This window comes from Kryptolebias marmoratus, linkage group LG11, assembly GCF_001649575.2.
Source record: "Kryptolebias marmoratus isolate JLee-2015 linkage group LG11, ASM164957v2, whole genome shotgun sequence".
NCBI lineage: Eukaryota > Metazoa > Chordata > Actinopteri > Cyprinodontiformes > Rivulidae > Kryptolebias > Kryptolebias marmoratus.
Genome location: NC_051440.1, coordinates 14,685,058 through 14,707,260, shown reverse-complemented (window position 1 = coordinate 14,707,260; position 22,203 = coordinate 14,685,058). Strand labels below are relative to the sequence as shown.

At 40.2% G+C, this 22,203-nt stretch overlaps 1 protein-coding gene across 5 annotated transcripts in view; it reads left to right on the top strand.

Moving 5' to 3' along the window:
• The window catches only part of scaper (S-phase cyclin A-associated protein in the ER), a 55,702-nt gene that overhangs the window by 9,675 nt on the left and 23,824 nt on the right, over window positions 1-22,203 (top strand). For 3 of the 5 annotated variants that reach the window (XM_017406110.3, XM_025003730.2, XM_017406108.3), the window contains 18 exons: window positions 344-444; window positions 845-961; window positions 1,542-1,663; window positions 1,776-2,062; window positions 2,570-2,920; window positions 4,013-4,180; window positions 4,284-4,350; window positions 4,446-4,563; window positions 4,822-4,933; window positions 5,358-5,498; window positions 5,624-5,779; window positions 5,857-5,999; window positions 6,393-6,474; window positions 6,569-6,721; window positions 7,806-7,913; window positions 11,985-12,121; window positions 16,162-16,227; window positions 16,456-16,582. In XM_017406110.3, coding sequence (XP_017261599.1) covers window positions 344-444; window positions 845-961; window positions 1,542-1,663; window positions 1,776-2,062; window positions 2,570-2,920; window positions 4,013-4,180; window positions 4,284-4,350; window positions 4,446-4,563; window positions 4,822-4,933; window positions 5,358-5,498; window positions 5,624-5,779; window positions 5,857-5,999; window positions 6,393-6,474; window positions 6,569-6,721; window positions 7,806-7,913; window positions 11,985-12,121; window positions 16,162-16,227; window positions 16,456-16,582 — 2,556 coding nt within the window. The remainder of the gene's footprint in view (window positions 1-343; window positions 445-844; window positions 962-1,541; window positions 1,664-1,775; window positions 2,063-2,569; window positions 2,921-4,012; window positions 4,181-4,283; window positions 4,351-4,445; window positions 4,564-4,821; window positions 4,934-5,357; window positions 5,499-5,623; window positions 5,780-5,856; window positions 6,000-6,392; window positions 6,475-6,568; window positions 6,722-7,805; window positions 7,914-11,984; window positions 12,122-16,161; window positions 16,228-16,455; window positions 16,583-22,203) is intronic. The other 2 variants (XM_017406109.3, XM_017406112.3) reach the window with 2 other exon arrangements.

The following is a 22,203-nucleotide window of genomic DNA, read 5'->3' as shown; positions in this document are numbered from 1 at the left end:
AGTGAAGTGTTTATCTTTACACGGCTTCTGCTTTCAAGATAAACTATTAATCTTTGGAAGATCCTTCTTGTCATTTTAAATCAATCAACCAATTCTGGGCTCTCTGTAAGCTTTTTAAACGCACACCTATTTTGTTTCTTTTTTTGTTTGTGGTAAAAATGTGCCTTGGATGTTGTGATTACAGAAATAAAATCAAATATAGTTCACGAGTAAATATATAATAAGTATAAACACAACAAGTAAGAAATTTGAAATAATTTTATATTTCGTGCTCCGTAGATGGCTCCATCTTTGAATATTTTGTTTATTTGTTGCGTAACAATATTTTGCCTGTTGTGTGCAGGAGGTGTTGATGATGCTGGACAACTATGTTCGGGACTTCAAAGCTCTCATCGACTGGATCCAGCTTCAAGAGAAGCTGGAGAAAACCGATGCTCAGAACAGGTGAGCTTTTTCCTTTTTCTTCTCACCGTCTTGTCCTGTTTAAATTGCTCCCTGTGGTGAAACTCGAAGTGCTGCTGGTGTCTGGTCCCCGGCTTTGAGTCACAAATAGAATAGATCAATAGTCTTGGCTTTAATTCAGAGAGATCCATGAGTTTATTGGGTTCTCTTTAACACAATGACCACTGCAGCCGTAAATTGACTAAGAAATTAAATTCCCGGTGTCACCTCCCAATTTGTTAATTTAAAATGTACTCGTAATCAATGAGGCACACTGAAACTTCAACATATTTTGTTTCATTTCAAACATCAATTATTTAATTGATTATACCGCATAAGCATGTTTGGCAACAATAACTTATTTTTAGTCTTGTGTCATCTGGGGCACTTTCACTTCGTTCAGGCCAACCTCTTTAGCCTGGGAGGTGCGGAAGATGTCTCCGGGACGTCATGTAATGCCGAGCCCCACTGCAGACAGAATGGTGCCCAACTCAGGCGCACGACGCGCCCTCAACTTTGGGTAAGCTTCTAAACCTTGTAAGTTGTTTTTGTAAAATAAATAAATAAATAAATAAAACTACACATTTGTGCACATTGTATCATCCTAGTATCCGCCACTCAATATTTTGTTATAATGTTCTGCGGTATTTAAAAGGTTAGAAGGCGCAGACTACATCCAACAAGATGGCCAACGATTGCTGACGGTGAAGCATTTGTTTAATGCAATTTGTTGAGTCTCTTGCTTTTCGGCCACAGAATCAGTGGAAGGTGTAGACGAAAGTGTCGGCTAAAGACTGCTGAAGCATTGGTTCAATATGTGCACCACTCTGAAATCTGATGCTGCAGGAAATGGATATTGATCATGACAGAGGCCTGTTGTACAATACAGCTCCATGCTATCTCAGAGTGGTGCCGGCTGGGAGGGGTAGATGGACTATCTTCAGCAGGCTGACGTGTTTTCAGCGGTCAACACAGCAGTAGCTGCTCAGAAATGGGATTTAATAAGATTTTAAGTCCTGCCTGTTAGCAGGAGAAGGCACCACCGCTGTGCACATCTGATTGTTCTTGAGTGTGTATGGTCTGTCTGTGTTCTTGGTCAGTGGTCCTCCATCAACGCTGGCTGCAGCTCGGCTCTCCCACACGGGTCTCAGCTGGGCAGACAGAGTGAAGTGCACTCAGGCCATCCAGAGTCAACCAACCACATCCCCAGCAGAGAAACCTGGTAAGAAACGACCCATAAAGCTCCCACTCCACAGTCTATACTCAAAAAAAACTAAAAACAGTTTAAATCTCTTTTTTTCCCCCTGTTTACGGAGTCAATTACGTGTTTCCAGGTAAAAAAGATGCAGAAGGCTGGGAAACTGTGCAGCGAGGGCGCACCGCCAAACCTCGCTCTGCAGCCATAGTTGCTAAGGTCAGTCCTGTCTTGGCTCACGCCACCCCAAAGCAGGACAGCGCCAAGGGTAACCGGTCACATCTGCCGCCGCAGGATCAGAAACAGCCCCGTCCTGAGAGTCCCCCAGATAAGGGTGTGACCCGTACTGACCAGGAACAGCAAGTCACTGCAGCGCCTGACCCCCTCAAGGAGGTTGTACATCCAGAAAATGGACAGATAATGGAGGTACTAATGTTGAGCACCCTGTGACATCTTTCTGCTTGAGCAGTCCCTGGATATCAATTATTCAACATGGAGCAGTGTAACACTAGATCATTTTATCAGCCACATTTGTTTTTGTTTTGGGCTCCATGATATTAATAGGCAGACTGTCCAGACAGGCATATCAACTTTGAAACGATTGATTGTTCACTGGCATTTCAGAGGCAGAAAGGCCCATTTTTATTGTCATGAAATAAATACTGACAATGCATCACGACACACTTGGTGAAAGTATTTTAAACCTTTTAGTTGATGTAAAAAAAGAAATAAAAATAAAAATCTACCTGCTCAGTTTGATAATAACTGGATATTCAGAGCATGTTAATGTCAGCTTCCCTGCATGATTTGTGACTTTAACTGAATGGTGATTGATTTTTAATTTGGATTTTCTTTTATTATTGCCACAAAGTGCTTGAAATATGCATGTCTTTAATTAAGTTTGCATGTGTTTGTGTGTGACTGTCGGTGCAGCCCCCAGCAGAGGGTATACAAGACTCAGAGCAGTGTGTCGACGCACCTTGTGAAGACGTGCCTCCCTCCGTAGCATCTCTTACCCCATCCCAGGCCTCAGAGAGCACCCAATCCAAAGCCGCAGTCCCTTCATCAGACATTACCATATCAGTCCCAGTCCCTTCTCAGGACATTACAGCATCCGTAGACCCACGCCAGACGGGTGGGCCCGGTACTCTGATGGTCTTTGGGGACGCTGAGGCTGAGGGGGGTGCGTCACAGGGCATGGCAACATCTGCTGCAGGACAGGCCGAGACTCCCATGGCAGCGGTGAAACTGGAGAGTGTGCTGGACCCCACAGAGCTTTCCACTGTGAGTGCTGAGAGATGGAGGAGCAGAGGGAGGGGATGGCTGAGAGGGCAGGGGGATCCCCCAGGGTTCTTCAATGCCTAAACAACAGTCAGTCTCAAGAACACTTCAGACCCAATGTGCAGACAGGGCTGCATAGCTCTGTGTAATGTTGTTATAGCAGCATTCACTGTCAAGAATAGCTGTGACTAGATGGCCTTTGTACTCGAGCAAGTACTTCCAGTGTGTGGCCCAAAAGTAAACAGTCAATTTTGTTCAACACCACTTTCAAAATTTCACCGAAAATCTCCAGAAAACCTGAGTTTTTAGTTTCTGTTTGACCCAACAGCAAATCTTTGAACATATTCTTCATGCATCAGACATGTACTTGAAAGTACTCTACCTTAAGTAAATATAATAAAACTAGTGTTAGTTTTCACCAGTCTAGTCTCATTTAGAGAATACTTATACTATGATGTAGACTTATTACTATTTTACGTATTCACACAAACCCAAAATAAATGGACATTTTCATCACATTAGTATATTTAAAATACTTCCTGTTCTGAAGTTATCTTTTGAGTGTTTTTCATATCATTACAAAATTATGAAATTTTAAACCCTTAAACCATTTCTAAGAGCAGTTGCCTCCTTCCACCATCTCCTCATCCTCACTGTTAATGTCCGCCGCATGACTTCCTCACTTGTGATACTTGTGGTGGGTGTATAATATTTTTCTGAATCTTAAGCTCGTACATTTACATACAGATTAGAACAGGATACAAGACTATGAATGGAAAATGTTTTCTTGTTAGTATTATTAACTGAGTGACCAGAGAAGTAAAACACTTTGAGATTGCATGTTTTTTCACCCTGATGGTATATCAGTATATAGCAACCTTCTGACACATTCATTAGGATTGGATATCATGTATTTTAAAAGGACTTTTTTTTATTATTATTATTATTTTTTACAATATTCTTGCTTTGGTTGGCATTACAATAATGGGGACTTTCCTATTTTTGTCATTCAGTCTACTAAGTGTTGGTTTGAACAATAATACGTCTTAAGTGTTAAATGCGCTTGTTTATAACGGAACTGGTCCGTGTGCTCAGCCTCAGTCCATGGCAGAGGTCCTCGCCAAGAAGGAGGAGATGGCTGACCGTCTGGAGAAGGCAAACGAAGAGGCCATTGCCAGCGCCATCGCCGAGGAGGAGCAGCTGACGAGAGAGATTCAGGCTGAAAATAATGATCTAGAGACTGACAATGAAAATTACTTCTCTGTAAGAATTATCATGCGTATTTTTTACTTGGTGATGCTTGGTCCTCTTGCCTTTTTATTAATGTGTCAATTGTGAATTGACTTAAAACAAATCTTTACCACAGGCTAACATAAGTGGTGGAAGTTGTGGCGTCAGTATGGATTGGATTGATCTGTTGGCTGAATTTGACGGTATGCCGGCGATCATCTAAAAGAATAAAGCCCATTTCTTGTGAAGTCAACATTTAGAGTGAAGTTGATATTTTGATTGGTTGTGTGTACTGCAGCTCGGGAACCATGGCGTCAGAGTACCTCCTGGGGGGACATGGTAGAAGAAGAACCTGCTCGGCCTCCTGGGCATGGGATCCACATGCATGAGAAATTATCCTCACCATCACGCAAAAGGTAATTGGTCTTTTCCCTGCGCTGCTGTTTGTGGAGTTTTTAATCTTGACTTTGGATTTCTTGAGTTAGGATGTCTCGCTTTTCCATTCTGAACAACACAATAAACTAATCATTTGTATCTTCATAACTCTTGACTAGGATTTTATCCGGAATAAGGGTCACATTCTTTGTTTTTCAGTCACCACCCGCTGTGTCAAAACAGTCCTTAGTGCCTGTTTGAGTCCATGTCTGAGCTATTTGCTTCCATATTTTTGACAGAACCATTGCTGAGTCAAAGAAGAAACACGAGGAGAAACAACTCAAGGCGCAACAGCTGAGGGACAAACTTCGCGAAGAGAAGACGCTCAAATTGCAGAAGCTCATGGAGAGGGTGAGCAAGCTGTTCTGACTTGACGGACAACACCCTGAAGAAACCCCATTCAAGCTAAGCCCAGCCTGGCTCGCAACGAGAGTATCTTTCAGCACACCGCCCAATAAAATTGCTAAATAATCTAAACCTTTCCAGTCCCATCCTGACCAGCTGGCCACAACCAGTCATGAGAGAGCCCCTCAGCCAAAGTCTACAGCCTTTCATGAAGTTTGTTTTCATACTCCGGGCTACAGCAAGATGAGTGAGCCCTAGAATAAATTGGGTTAACCACATAAATTCAAAAAGTGGTGTTTGTTCTTATTAATCCCCACATGGACACACAGGAGAGGGTAGAGAGTGGAAAGTTCAGCATATTGTTTTGTCTTTCGGAATCTATTGTGCATTCCTCCGTTTTCACCGCTCCTCGCTTTTCCCCTTTCTGCAGGAGAAGGATGTGCGGAAATGGAAAGAAGAGCTGTTGGAGCAGCGTCGGAGGATGATGGAAGAAAAGCTGTTGCATGCGGAGTTACAGAGAGAGCTGCAGCTCCAAGCGATTGTAAAGAAAGCTCAAGAAGAAGAAGCCAAGGTAGATTAGGGAATCCTTTGAAAAGCTGTAACCATGTGACAGTTGATACATTTATCAAATGAAGCGCTTTGCAGTTCTATGTTTTATGTGTTTGTTCATTTCATAATGTATCTTTACTGCAACAGGTGAATGAAATTGCTTTCATCAACACCTTGGAAGCCCAAAATAAGCGGCACGATGCCCTGGCCAAGTTGAGTGAATATGAGCAACGTCTTAACGAGCTACAGGAGGAGAGACAGAGGAGGCAGGAGGAGAAGCAGGCCAGAGATGAGGCTGTTCAGGTGGGAACTTTTTCAGGGACTTGTTTATTTTCCCCCCGACTGTCTGCCTGTTGATCCTCTTCTTGCTTTGTCTGTAGGAGCGTAAGAGGGTCTTGGAAGCAGAGCGGCAAGCGAGAGTGGAGGAGCTGCTGATACGAAGGAAAGAGCAGGAGGCTCGTATTGAGCAGCAGAGGCAAGAGAAGGAGAAAGCTCGAGAGGATGCCGCTCGGGAAAGGGCCAGGTTTGTGGCGTCGCACCCCTTCAGTACGGGTGTATAAACATTTTTTGAAAAGCTAAATAAAGTTATTTTTTTCCCACTTTGTTTTTCTGATTGAGTTTAAACTCTCTCATCTCATTATACTCCTGTCTTCTGCTGCAGTGTACCTAAATGTGTTTCCCCATAAAATGGCTGCTATTCTAGTAGCATTTTCATATTATTGAAAGTCCTAGTCATAGTTTGTTATAGAGTGTAGATTGATGGGATCTGGATTGAGTATTGACTCAGTGCAAACATTGAAATATACAGTTTATGAATTTGCTGCATAATTACAGGTGGTTCTGTCAAGTTTAGTCAGAGAGACCTTTGTGTTTTGAGTTTTCAGGGCTTTTATGCTGCTTTTTGTTCTCTATGAAGAGACCGAGAGGAGCGTCTGGCAGCTCTTAGTGCTGCCCAACAAGAGGCCATGGAGGAGCTACAGAAGAAAATTCAAATGAAGGTAAGTTTATACCACACGGCCTTGTTTCTTTCACGGACATCATGCAGGAATCCCCATTTCCCATATGACCCACGGTTTCTGGTTTCTGCCACAGCATGACGAGAGCAGCCGCAGGCATATGGAGCAGATCGAGCAGAGGAAAGAGAAGGCCGCCGAGCTCAGCAGCGGTCGACACGCCAACACAGACTACGCCCCCAAACTGACACCTTATGAGCGCAAGAAACAATGCTCTTTGTGTGGCACTGTGGTACGTAAAGTGTCTGTCTGTCAATTACAGCGCTTTTATGGAGTTAAAAAAAAAAATTAACACTACAATTCTGTGCAACTGTTATTACTGAAGGGGTGTGAAAGGTTAAAAGCCTTTTTCTTGTTAACCTTAAATTAGGTTAGGTTAGATTAAATTTATTCTCTATCTTATACATGTATATATTGTTTGCATACATGGGAGTGAAAAACAAAAGCCTCATGCTGCATCCTAATGTTTAGCTCAGGCTACATTTGTGTTATTTGGCAGACTAATCACACACAAAAATACTTGTATAAAGGTGATTCAAAAGATTTTTGAACGAATGCTCATTTAAATGAGGATTTAACAGCACTGCTTAAACAGATTTATGTCCAAATAAATTCTTTTAAGCACCTGGCTGTAAATTCCACAAGCACTCACATTTATCTCTGATTAACTGGCTACCATGACAACCAGGCTGGGACACCTTGAGACTTCACACCAGCATCAGATAAAGAGGAGGGTTGTGAGCAGGAAAAAAAAACAAAAAAAAAGAGGGGGAATCTTGTTAAAATGTTAGATGACCTTGGCTGACATCTGACACCAGAGATCACGGATGGGTCAGCAGCAAGCACTTTGTTTAATGACATTAAACACAAACCATCTCAAATGGGCTTGTTTCCAGAAATGGATCAAAAACAGTTCCTGTTACACACCTGCCTTTTGTCATGGCGCTTTGTCAGATCTGCACTACATTCAGGCATATAGGATAAATCATTCTTTCTTTTAGAAAACCGATAGATGACAAATAAGGTAGAGTTAAGTAATTTTTTTTTAAAGTATTTTTGTTCTTCGATCAACTCTGGACAGGTGAATTGGTCGTAAAATTAAATCCATGTTGTGTGGCACACCTAACAATTTCTGTTTCTCTTCTTCAGTCAGAGCTTTAAACTAAGGTTTACGGGAGGCAGATTGCGTCCCATTGTACACGTCCGTGTGGTGTATTGTTTCACCCGGGTAACGCAGAGCCCTGCTGACCCTTTCCTGCCTCTGTCTCCACTGTGTCTGCTGCACTGACCTCTGACCATTGTGTTTGTATTTGTAGATCACCTCAGAGGTGCACCTGTTCAGCCACACCAAAGGCAAGAGGCACCAGCAGGCCGTGCGAGACAGCAGCAGCATCCAGGGACGGGAGCTGTCTGACGAGGAAGTGGTGCGTATCAAAACCACACACTGCCGGGAACAAACATCCTCTGATTCCGTCAAAGAATACTGCCCCGCTGCTGCTTGTGTCATGTAAATAGACTAAGAGAAACAGCAGTTGTCTTTTATGGCGTGCCCATTATGATGGTTTATCCATCCCTTTTTATACACTACCACAGCTCTGTCGCTGGCTTTGTGCGATTCCAAATGAGCCTTAAAATTTACACAGTTAGGGTTCAGTGCTTCAGTGGAGCGTTGACATCACCCTCTTGTCCTTGGGCCTTTTTTGTCATGGAGTGGCTTTCTGTGGGAAGGCAGCTTGTCAATGCAAGGTAACCTCTCAGGCTGCAATATGAGATTGGCTTTTCAGCAAAGCTCATTGTGAGATGAACAACTGTTGGCGCTATATGCAGCACCTTTAGCCCCAACGGATCCTGTATTCAAAGGTTGTTTTTTTTTTTAAATGACGTGTATTTTTTTAAACACTGGACAACTGTGTTTTTCTTTGCAGTTGACAATATGTAAACTTTTTCTTTTATTAGACAGTTTTCAATCTCCTGTTGGACTCTGTCTTCTCTTTGAAGACGTTGTACGTTTGTATGTTGCTTTAATTGAAGAAATTTAGGTTGATCAGAACTCTGTGAAAGCTTATCTAGCTCCTCAATGTTTTTGTTACAGTTTCATATGATGTTAGTATTTTTTTATTCAAACAATTTCTGATTACTGTGGCCTCATGCAAAATCATTTCAATTTAATTTAAGGAGAGTTTAAGATATTGTTGTACCACCATGTAACAGTAGACAATAATTTAGGCAATTTATTTTTCGCCCAGCTAAAAATAAATAAATCAGTCAAATGATTGAAAATTTTCATGTAGATTTGAACTTTTAAAAACTGGAAAAACTTATTTAATTACTTCAGAAAAGCTTCTGTGAATCAACGGGGGGTTTTTTTTTCCTGTTCTGCCTGTCTGTGGTGTTTGGACAGCACAACCAGTAGAGGGTGACCTCTAAGAAGCACTGAGTTGATCCTAAAGGGTTTGTTTTTGAAGCAGCCAAAGTTAAGGACGCTTAAAGAAATATTCAGAAAGAAAACTGAATCAAGTCTCCCTCCCTGCTGTGTTTTGTGAAATATTATTATTTTGCATTTGTGCAATATGAAGAGAAGATCTAATAATGCCACTAAAAAATATTAGTACTCCTAAGAAGTTAATTCAATATATGTACTTGATACTGATCTTTAGAAAATTGCCATGTAAACCACTTCAGTCCTGGCAACTTGATCTGGTGTCGTATCATAACTTGGCACCAACATGAAGTTCAGCTGCGGGAGCACACACACCACAGCACAAGTGAATGAACTCCTCTGATTCATAGAATTTATTCCTGTTTTAAGCTGAGTTTTAGATCTGTGACAGGTCAGCTTCTGTCAGGGAAAGGAAGAGATGTTTTAATGGTCTCACATTTCTGCCATCAGGACTAATCTGTGGAACTGTGTGGCGATGGTGCCTTTAGGGCAGCGTCTTTGTTGCTTTGTGGCCATGATTTTGCGGCAGACAGCTGTCTGTCACCAAATCTCAACGTCTCAATTTCACAAAGTCTGCATTGCTTCCTGTCGGACTACTTTCTTTAAATTTTATGATAAAACTGGAAGTGCTGGAAGTACTGTCCCCTCTTCGCAACAATGTCACAGGATTGCCTTCCCAGCCTTCCTGTGTGGCGTTTGCATGTCCTCCCTGTGCACGTGTGGGTTTTCTCCAGGTACTCCGGTTTCCCCCTGTAGACCAAAAACATGCATGTTAGGTTAATTGACAACTCTAAATTTGTCCCTAGGTGTGAGTGAGAGTGTGAATGGCTGTTTGTCTCCTTTGACTCTGTGCGTCCCTGTGATGGACTTGCGACCTGTCCAGGGTGTCCCCCGCCTCTCACACAGTGACTGCTGGGGACAGGCACCAGCTACCCCCGTGACCCGGAAAGGAAAAACGGGTAAAGAAAATGGATGGATGGATGGATGGATGGATGGATGGATATTTTGGAGGGGTTGCTGAAACAATTCCATTAAGTAAGTGGGGTAGTGCACTGGATAGCCTCTCAGAGATATTACTGATTAGCTGTCTGCAAACACAGGACAGCTATGGTCATGAGTCAAGACACACTGTAATATTAGTGACAAGGGGGCAAAGGTGCTCATATATAATGAATACAAAAACACATATGATTTTTAGAAAGCATAATTCCTCACATCCTTTATTTATTTATTTATTTATTTTTCCATAAAGCTTTCATCATTTCTTTTGTGCTGATTTTTGTTGTTGTTTCCTTAAAATATACTTGGACAAATGATCTAATTATTGAGTTTGTATTAAATCTGTGCTTTAACATTAAATCTATTCAAAATATTTCTTCAAATGTTATAAAAAAACAAAAATTGTCCTGCAAGATGGAATTGTAGTTGCGCTAAGATTAGTATAGGTGATTGGCTGTAACCAATTTTTTATGCATTATTCAAGATAACAAAAAAGTATTTGTTATTTAGAAATTTGAGGACTGATTGGGATAATTAACTTTGATATTTCTGGTAGTCATTGCTCATTTATTTTAATCATTTGGAATTTGTGCATAAAAAGTTATGAATTGTTTCTAATAACCATCATAAAAATATATATAAATTAAAGGTCTCTTATATAAAGTTATATGTTTAATAAAATATATCATTTAATCTTCCTTTCATGTAAAAAATAAGTCTTATTCTCTTTTAGGTTAAGTAAAAAAAAAAAAAAAAACTTTTTTAGATTCAGGCTGTAGTTTTTTTTTTTTTGTTGTTTTTTTTTGTGGCACTAATTTGCTTTTTAACACTTGCAGTTTTTACAACCCCTCTCAGTGAAAACCCCCTATTCAGGCAGCAGGTGCAGGGACAACACGCGACCAAAGGCTATGGCATCCCACACACAGGTTAGCGTCACTGCTGAATGGAAGCCCCTTTATCTCGGGGCCATCCTATTCTCTGGGGTGCTGGATGACAAGTTAATTGGGTAATTGGTTTTCCTGCACATGCATCATGCTGCTCAAATTGGGTTACATTCCCCCGTCTGCTGGTGGAAATATCAGAATTGTCCGACAGGGCCAGACAGAAGGCAACACCTCCAGGCTGCTTGCATGTCTATGGGAGGGCAGGTGGATACAAAAGAGGAGAGACAATCAGAGGCAATTACAGGGTCCACTGGTGCTGTTGAGAGATGTCAGACAGTATATTCAGTATCACACGCTAAGTGTATGACTTCTACTTACATTTGACAAGCACTATATTGTATTTGTGTTGTGTTACCTCATGTTTTATTGCTTTGAAACCTGTCCTGGACTTCTCACGTAGAAGAAAATTCCAGTTTTTAATTTTATTTAAAAACCTACAATAGACACTACTCTTTGCAGTACTTGCAATATTGGAAACATTGAAGTTTAAGAAATATTTAAGTGTCATCGCCAACCAGATGGAGAAAGTTTGACCTACAGTACTTTGTGTCTTCTGTGGCTTTATGTTTAGCCATGTTAATGTGCAAAATCCAGTAAAATGTAATTAGAAATTAAAGCATACTTTACAAATTATCAAGCATTTAAGGGTGGGCAACTTCAAACTAAGAACATTGTTTGTTTTTTTTTCTTTTGTTTGTTTTTCCCTGAAGTTAAAGTAGCTTTTAAGCTGCACTCAGATGCAATTATTTGGGAAGAGTTATTGCCTCCCATCATTGATTTATGGGAGGAACAGCAGTTTTCCAAACTTTGTTTTTATGTATATCATGCACAATAATAGGAAAGCATGTGATTTCAGCGTTGTGAAATATTGCAATGTCGATATTGTTGGGATTAAATCACTTTTTCTTAATGTTATTTTATTTATCGTCACTCTTGCCACTCTGTATTTGCTCAGCTGCTACATCTCTGTGTGACCAAACAGATTATTGTCAGGAAGATCATAAATGTATAACACATAAAATGAACTGCATCCAAGCAGTCCTTTGCCATATTGATATTATACACATGGACATCACATGTGCAGTTGTAATTTTTTTGTTTTTGTTTTTTAGGAGCATCTTTCCTTGAAGAAATATATTGTGGATATTCTGACGGATAGTTCCGTTTCCTCTGAGAGCATAAAAGATGGAGAGGAACGCCAGAAAGCAAGGAAGAAAGCAAAGAAACTTCGAGCCCGGATGAACTCCAGGTAATAATATCCTCCGTCCCTCTAATTTTTTTGGATCGGTCCGCCGCTCTGCTCGTCTCTTATCCTCTCGCAAACTCTCAGAACAAAACGGTGCCAAGACCGTTTTTTAAAAAATTTTTTTATTAGTGACAAGGAGATAGAAAGCAGATGTTATTTGCATCATTGCTGTCTACAAAGTAACAGTGATGAGTTTAATTTATGACCACTTTCTGTGATTGGGGAGCAAAGCTGCAAATCGATCCGTGGGTCCTCGTCTTTCCCCTGTAAAGAGCTTTCCTCCAAATTGCTGCCACGGCGCTGCCAAATCTGAAGTCTTCTTCAGTGTACAAGATGTATGTTAAAGTATGTATGAACCATGCCTATTTTTCTTCTTCTGAGTTATTGATTTCTTTCCTTTTTTAATGATGCATCAAAGAAAATCAATAGTAATCAACAAATTGGAGGTGACAGCACTGTGTGTCATAACCTGGACTTGAGATCTATCAGTTTAACTCGCTGTTAGAACAGGAAGGGAGAAGAGTACAAAGAGATGCAATGTTGACAGTGCTTATTGGCTAATAGTACTAATAAAGATGTCATTGATCCAGATTATGGAGAGGATTCCATCACAAGCGGGATGACAATAACACGTAAAATACACTTCGGTTCTTTTTCGTGTGCAGGGTATTGTGCAAAGCACTTTGCCATGTGTTTTTCATTCATCCCTTCTCTCTCTTTCTCTCTCTCTCACCCACACACACACACACACACACACACACACACACACACACACACACATTCATACAGCATTTCATATTCTATATACAATATAGGCACTGGTTATGTGCAGCTCTTTTGCTGCACAGTCACACAGTGATGTGCATATTGGAAGCAATTTGGAGCTCATTGTCCACATACAGACATTTGAACAGATCGAAGGCCGACAATCACTCCTTTCCCCGTTTCCAATAAGAGTGTAGACCACCATCTTATATCAATGATGATGAAATAAGCAGGTTTTAAAATAATATGCTTAGTAATAGTAGTAGCTATTTTGTTTGTCAGAGAGAAAAGCCAGTTTATACTAATAAACAAAAAGTAAAACTCTCCATGATATTAAACCAACATAATGTTGAGTCCATTTTACTATAAATTTTACATGCCGTTGGACTGCACAGTATTAGGCAGTCCCTCCGGGAAGTTATGATGTGATCACAACTATTAATGCAAATTCAGCCAATACCCACAAGTTTTGCTCATAGCTGCAATCGTGACCAAACAATTTAACATTCCCACAAATTTGACCAATCACCTGATCCTCCTTTCCCGGTTTTCTCTTCCTCAAACCCGAGCCCTGCTCAGCTTTGCAAGATAGAAACACGTCCAACGTTCAAAGATCACATTTGTCTATTTTGGCATGTTTTAAGGGGACGAGGAGAAGGGGCAGGGGATCAAAACATTGCAACTTTGATTGCAACTTTGCTGCAAAATCAGTCGTTTTAAGCCGCAACAATCATAAAAAAGTCCACAAAATCCTGGAGGGACTGACTAAGAAAACATGTTATTGTTGAATATTAAAATGATATCAGCTGTGATTAGTTGACTGTTTCCTGACTCTTCTTTTTTTATTCTTTTATGCTCTCGTTTGTTTTTTCATCTCAGCCACTATCATCTAAATAAGATGTAGGCATCTGTGGCAGTGAGAGTTCATCCATCTCACCAAACATATTATTGATGTACAGAGTCTGAATGCATGGCTCTTGGAATTATAATAGCCATCTATGTATTGAAGTCCAAGCAGTCCGGAGCAATATTAATATTACAATAATTTCTACATTTCCTTTCTTAACACGAACATAAACTTGCTTAAAGAATATAAAACAAAGTAACTCCCAAAATGAAATAATCTTGAAGACTGGTCGGATTTGAAAACACATTAATTTTAAGAAGAAGAATTTATTTTCTGCTACTGTAAGGTCGCAAGTATTTTGTATTTGTATTTTTTGGTACAGTTGAAATCATAATTTTTTAAATATTATTTAGCAACATTAAATTCATCGTCTATTTGAAGACAACGTTCTCTAGCCTCATCGTTGATTACACGTGTGACATTTCTAAAGAGAACATATTGCCGACATGCTATTCAGACGAGCAGGGGGCTGCGGCAGCTCTTAAGATGACTAAAAAGACAATTCCAGGTTCAAACACCCGTTCGTTGTCGACACTTTATCGTTACTATTGCTGCTTTTTACCACTGAGAAACTGAGCGGTGCTGCGAAAGTGACAACACGATCTGCCTCTGTTCGCCATCACTCGGCAGCAGCCCCGCAGAGACCGGCACTCAAAGGCAGCGGGCCCTTAGAGGTCATAAATAACACAGAAACCCCTGTAAACATAAAGGTAAGCCACTTCACCGCTGGGTGGAAATGAAGCATTTTATTGGAACGCCGTATGGTGTCCGTAAAAGTGAGTGGTTCTCACAGCACTTTTCCCAAAGCCATCATGCGGCCCTGTTGTGTCATAAAGCTGTGCACTCAGCGTTTATTTTGAGGGGGTAATCTGGCCCTACCCTCTTTTAACAATATGGTTTTTTTTTAAGGTGAAATAAGCTTATAAAATTTTAATTGAAGTAGCCTACCAGTCAGTGTCCAGTGTTGGGTTCTGAATGCAGAACCCAAAGTCTCCGTTGCTCTGGTCGAAGTTGTTTGGTGTGTTTTTCTGTAGGAGTGTGGGACACAAATGGCAGTGGGTGTGCAAAGACAGCTCTGTATGGAATGCAGTATGAAACTGTAATCATGGCCTTAACTTGTTTTATCTAATATTCTGCTTCTTAAAAAGGCTTGTGCTAACAAATGTAAAATTAACAACTGTAACTATGCATCCATCAGGTAAATGGATTACTTTGAGTTGTCGACAAATCAGTTAAACAATTCTGTAAATCTTTGCACAAACAGTGTGGTTTAAATCCATTTTTGCAACAGTTCAGAAAAGTGTGACTAAATGAAACTGAAATGATGTTTAAAATCTATGAAAATCTCTTTGTCTCTGTGGCGTTTTGCTTTACACTGTGCCTTCTCCTCCTTCTTGATAAATGACTGAATTTATTGCACATTTAATACAACTGTAATGAATTGCTCAGCTGCTACTCCTTTTTTAACTTGATATAGCATAAACCTGTCAGAGATTAATATAGTAATGTCGTGAATGAGAAACAGGCCAGAGACGATTAGGTTTTTGAAGCAACTGTGTGCCATTTTCATTATCCTGCATGTTTAAAGTTAAAAATAATTCATAAAGAGTCACAACTTGACTTTTGATGTAATACAAGTAGACTATTTTTTTCTTTCTATTAGATTACTTAATTATTTTTGTTTTATTTTTGTTTTTATTCTTTAAAAAGAATCAGCAGCACTATCCGTTCAGTTCCACTTTTGTCTCCATGTTTTTGCCTTGCAGTGAGGTCATTTATCAGTTCGCTCTAAGCGACTGCCCTTGAGAGAGTTTGTGAATATTAATTAGTTTGTCCGGGTATGATGTGTTGGGACTGTGACCAACCTTTCGAAATCCAGGAAATGTCTGATTTCCATCAGTGATGGGATGGATTACTGGAAGGTGCTCTGTCAAACCTTGATCGATAGTTACTTATCATGTTCGGGAATGGTTGATTACAAGATTAATGTGCGCCCCAATTTCACACAAAAAGCACACAAGCATATATTTTGAATTTCTTCGAGTCTCTTGGCCTGATGCCACTCAGATAACAACCCTAATATGACCTTGAACTTTCAGGAAGTGACATAAGCTTTGTTTTCCCTTTAGGTATTGTCTGATAATAAGAGCAGTAAAGAACTTCATCCTTGTTTGTTATTGTGGGAGTTTAAAAAATGTACAAAGAATTAAGTATTGATGATTTGAACTGATGGCAGCAAAAATGTCTGTCTCTTCAGAGCCCAAGGTCTCATTATTTTAAGCTATGACAATTTGCTAAATAGACTCGAACTGTTATCTCACTTTTTTTTTTTTCCGGGTTGCAAAAACACATCTGGCCTCTCTTTCTGCAGGGCAAAGGAATACGAGACATCAATGGAAGCAAAGAATCACGTCCCAGACTCTCCATACAAAGCCAAGTGAGTGCTTTAACGATTTTAATGATTGAAATGTTTACTTTATTTATTTAATTAATTAAAATAATCTGATTTAAATATCACAAATGTCTTTTTTTTTATTTATGTTTAACAAATATATAAAAATACAATGTATATTCCAGTACATCTTGTGCAGACCAGACAATGAAGTTATCCAGTAATAGTTTCAGATCTGCTGGTTATGTAAAAACCAACCTTTTTTTCCTTCAGGTTGCAGCGTTTGGTGAAAGACCTGCTGAAGCAACTGCAGGGCCAAGATGGGGGGCAGTGGGCCAACAATAAAGCCTCTGGTCTGGACAGGACGCTCGGAGAAATCTCCCGCATCTTAGAAAAACAGGTACACAAGCAGATGAAACGCACAGATGCAGTATGCAAAGTAAATAGGTGTATGAAGTCTTTTTTTTTTTTCTTTTTAAATTTAAAGAAATTTATGTTTTCAGTGTTTTAAAGATCCCTTTTTAACATTTTTAATGCAAAATATGCTTGTAGGGATTTTATATTTTTGTTGCCACGCCAGCACTTTTTCTTTGTATTTTCAGTGAACATTGGTTTCTCACCGTTCTAATGTAGTCTATGGTTTACTCTAAACCCACTTGCCTTTGGTTATTGGCTAACACGGACCAGATTAACCGTTTTTGCCGTGCACATGTTACAAATAAAAGAGGTTCCGAGCACAAAAGCAGATGTCTTGCGTCTGTGGCTTGCATGACTCAAATGTCACTGTTTAGACAATAGTAAATTTGATTTACCATTCAAAAATTCTTCATTTAATGAAGGCAAGTCAGCTCAAATTTTCTTCTTTTTTTTTTTCCTTTTCCTTATTTTGCTGAAATAAGTTATGTCTAAATTGGATGTTGTGTTTGTCTTTAATTTTAATACCAAAACACACAACAATATGAGACTGAGGGAGGAATTAAAACACTTGTCATCGTGTTTATGATGGGAGGAATATACAGCCCACTTTCTGTAACGAGACATAAATTTCATGCCGTTTTGTGGTTTGAACCTTCGTACCAGCCCTCTGTGCATCCCCTCTGATTGTGTGGATGGAGAGATTATGGTGTCCCAGCAGTAATGATGTGGACGGCTGGTAAGGCCATTACCAAATTTCCCCAGAGAGGCAAAGAAAAAGGTGGTGGCGGTGGGTGGCACGGTGTCCTGCAAGGACTGAGGAGGAGACCAGCACGATAGGAGTAGCACACAAGCTGTTGCTACACGAGGGCTCCTCCCCTCAGCTCCACATACTCCCAGTGGGAGGTCAAAGGTCAGTGGGCCACAGGAGATGTGCTCCATTCAACAGCAGTGTCGCGGGCAAGAGGCAGATCAAGGCTCTGTCTGGCAGCTTTTGCTTTGTCTTTTGCGTCAGTTTAACGCAGACTGCCGCTCTTGTGGCAAGTTTTACTTCAACACCTTCTTTCACGGCGTTGTAGTGAACTATGATTCAACAGTGAGACAGCCTGGGGAACATTTCCCTGTCTAATCCTTTGACAAAGTCAAATAAATAGAGTCTCTATCAGCATTGCTGTCTGGCCCCTGAGTCACTTCAAGTTGGGGCCTTTTAGATTATTTGACCTAACAAGCATCCCTCATGTCATTGACTCACCTAGAGATTTGTTTTTCTCCCCCATATCTGATTCAGTCTCCACTTTCTTTACTAATTCCTTGGACAACACTCAACCCTCTCCTCTTGCGCTGTTGTTTGCACCCCCCCAATCCCTCTTTTACATTTGAGGGTATAACTAGTGTCTGACCTGTGTGTGTTTCTCCCTCTGTGGCCTCTAATGGTTTAATTTGTGTCAAACTTGATCTTTTTTTTTTTCTTTGCTTTCGGTAATTTAAATGACCAAATGACCAGTCTTTTTTTTTTTTTTTTCCGTACACTTGCCTTACTATAAATCTCTTCTATTTATTTATTGCGTATGTATCTCCTACTACTTTCAGTTAAATATTTAAAGCTCATAGAATTTTTTTTTTTTTTCCTTAAAAAAGCAGCAACATGTATGACAGGTTGGAAGCTTTAAGAAACATGTCTCTCTGGAAGCTAAATACTGCAGACTGTATTTACATTTTCATTTGGTAGCTGTCAGAGTCTGGTTTGGTTGACTTGAGGGACTGATGGAAGTTGTCAGGGGACGTGGGGTTGGGGATGGTGGGGGGTGAAGGGCAGAAGGGCAGAGTAGCAGGATAACAAGGTTTCTTGGTTGGGCCTCCAGCAGACTGACAGATGCAGCCCAGATCAGCAGTGTCACAACTTTGTCAGAAAGAGCAGAAGTGAGCCTTGTGCCATTTAGTTCAGTTTAATATGTTTCCATCCTTAGACCAAACATATTTTACGGCTACGTTTAAATTGGAGGGGCGCTCCGCCGATTAGCCATATTCTCATGACCGCCGGCCTTATGCTGTGTAGGTTTCCCTCTTGCTGTTGAAATGGCTCTGACAGATCAGAACATGGACGGAAAATATCTGCGGCTGTCCTGGGACGTCTGGAGTCTCTGTGTTGGCTCTTGTTCTCACAAATGCAATGAGATCTTTTCAGATTGGTGTCTCGTGGGGGTGCAAACCGTGAGGTACCTTACAATCATGATTCAGAGAGTTGTGATGTCAATATACACTGATTTTTGATTCATTTTGTTTATCTTAAAACTTCAATGTTTGTGGTTTATTTTACATAAATAAACACTGATTTATATATTTTAATGCCCAATAAAGAGTGCCCAATAATGTGTCATGAGTGAAAACACACAGCAACATGTTTCTATTACAGGAAGCTACGGTAACTCTTTTAGGACAAATAGCCGACTACTCTTCTGACTCTCTTAAAGCAGCAGCACAAATTTATGTTGTCAAAATTTTATTTTTGACATTTGAAAATCGATTCAGAATTTTCAAATGCATCAAAATTAAAAATTGACCTCCCACCTCTTGTGTTAGGGGAGACTGGAGGCCAGATGGTCACCCCCGACGTTGCTGTATTCTTTTTTTTTTTTTTTACACGACCCAATGCTGTCCAGTTTGAGGATGATCTGCTACTGTTGAAGAATCGTGTTGCCATGGGGAGGAAGCGAGACACTGGTCTGCAAAAATGTGGACATTGTTATTTCTCTGGAGATTTTTTTTTCAATGCTGTACTCCAGTTTGCACTGAATGTTTGATTTAGGAAACTGCATGTGGTCATTGCTCACAATCACTCTTTACCATTCAATCAAAGGGAATGCTGTTTAAATCAAAAACCACTCCTTTTTTTAAATGTCACTTATTTCTATAAAAGGACTATCACTTTTTAAAAGCAGCTTTGTGTAAAAGCAGTGTTTGTTGCACTCAGCTTGTCGCCGAGGGATTTTAAAACCCAAGGTTTTGAGTTCGTATATAAATGTACAAAATTAAAATAAACGACCTCTTGGCAGTGAAACTCTTGCAGGTGGGGATTTCAGGTTGGGAATCACTAGTCTGTACCGGCATAGTTTCAATTAGAGGCTGTAATTTGTTTTCAGTAGCCCCATTTTTGTTTCTTCACCACTAGACCAGTAAAGGATGAAAGCTAAAAGCCAAGCTGCTTATTTTAGTTTCATCCGTCTGTGGTTTTGGTCTCGAGTCCGATCTCGTTCCACTTTGTTCTTTGATTATTCTTGGTTAATTTTATGGAATAAACATACGTTGTGAGCGCAGAGGAAATGTTGAAATGGATAATCAGAGTTTACTAAATTATGTCACATCTTGTATACACAGGAGCTTATGCTTATTAAAGTCTCGAAAAACATTTACTGTAGCAGCCTTGACATGGGTTACAGTTGGCTTTGCCCACTTTATAATGAGGACATTCTTCTGTGCCGAGGGTCAGGCTGTGTCATTTGCATTTTAGTTGTAAAGGAGTGGACTGCTGATTGAAGTCACAGATTAAAGGTAACATTTGTCCTTAATGAAGTCTTTCTTTTGTTGTCCATCTGTTTGGAGGGCTGGACCACTGCGACTGTCCTCCCCTCTGCTTTAATTAGAGTGTCCGGTGGGAGGAGACTACAGTGAGCAATTTAGCTGGGCTGCAGATACTGTAGCAGGAATCACCAGCTGCCTGGGCCTTCCCATCAGCTGGTGTAACAATAGTCACTTTGAGCAATAATTAGATGGGACTGACCCTATTGTATAATTCAGGACCTAATTCCTGTTCTTACTCATGTCTTGGTGCTCATCCATTCATAAATCCTCCTCCTCTTTTATTTATTAGTTTTTTTTCTGACAGAAAATTAGTTTCTTACTTGGTAGTGTTTTGTGATGACTTCTTCTGAGCTGAATTATAACCTAAAGGTGCATTAGTGTATTTTTAGAAAACTTCATCATCTAAGATGAGGTGTCTTATTCGTTTGTTTGTTTGTTTCTGTGTTTCTTGTCTTGCTGAAATCGGTTCTTGTTCTTTACCCATTCATTAAACACTTGTAATGTGCAGAAATTGTAAAACTGTGTTTAAAAGTTGGAGATGAAAACTGTATTGTCACCCATTAGTTTGTGGAAGACTATACTGAAGCCTTGAGAAATCAAAGTTACATATAAAAGTATTGCATTAGTACTATATATTAGTAAAATATATATCTTCTCTTTGTTGTCACAAAAGATCAATTTACCAGGCTGTAAACATGAAACCATGGTGCTTCTAGAATAGGCTTGCAAGCGTCTATTCAAGGAACTGCTTTTTCATTGTTTGCCACTTCCACTGTAGCTTTTTGTTTCTCTCTCGGAGGATGCTACTTGGTATTGTTTTTTTTTTTAAAAAGAGCATTAGCCTGAATGCCAAGACCCTAGATTTTTCAGCAGTATGTCATAAGAATATTTGTGTTATTTGTTTTATTAATAGTTTCAAAGTCGACGCTTTGTGGTAATACTCTGGTCTAATTTTTTTTTTTTTTTTTTCCTGCGGACATGTGCGCACAAAGACTAAGTCAAGTTAGCGTCAGTTAGGAACTAATCTTTTCTTCCTGATTGTTCTGTCATCACAGCAGATAAATCTGTCATCAGAGGAGAAAAGGAGTGAACAAGCAAAAAAAAAAAAAAAGAGTCTGTTCTGTTTTTCAACAGAAAACAGCCAGGACTGGGCAGGTCCCAGTTACGTCCTTTAATACCATTTGATAAGCTGCTATGAAAGAGCTTCGTTTTCTCATTTAGCCTGGAAGCTTTTAGGTAGGTGTGTTGATGGGAGGGTTAGAAAAGGGGTTAAGCCAGGCTCAGGGATTGAGACCTAATTGTTTAGACATGGAAACTACCGGTAATATAAAAAAGAAGGAAGCCACAATATGGTCTTTTGCAAACATTGCTTTGACTCCTAAGACAAGTCTTTGAGACACTTCTCATTGTGTTAAGACGTCTTTAGCATGTTTAACATTATTTTTGTCGGATACACACTCAGCTGAGACTCTAACACCGCAATTGAGGAGCAGTTCCCTCAACAGTGAGCATGAATGACAGATGAAGAGCTTACCTGTAATTAAGGAAAAGCACTTCTCTTCCAATGCGTTCAGGCTTGTTAGCAACTTCCCATCTGTGGAACAAAAGCCCTGTGAAGTGCATGGATTTCAGAGCTGTCACAGAGCTGAGGAGACTGTAACCTCATAAGGTTGAGGGGTGACCTGCAGTGTAACGCAGCCCTCGGTAGTTGTGCGAGGGTGGCCCTCCGTCAGCGGCTCTCTGCCAGTTCCTGTCGTCCTTGTCAGCCTTGGCGCGAACACGCCGGTAGCCAGAACTCACTCGTGGCTTTTGTGCTCGCTGACGAACAAGACTTTGTAGCAACAGTGCCAGTCTGCTGCCAATTACTCCATCGTCACTGACGGCTAGGACTAATCTGCGTTCACGTGTGTTCACAGATCTAACGCTCTGAAGTGGGGCGCTTTTTCTTCTGTTTGGTTTTGGTTTTGAAGAAGGTAAAATAAAGAAAATGCATTTAAATGACAGCAAAACACGGTATCCCTGACAGGG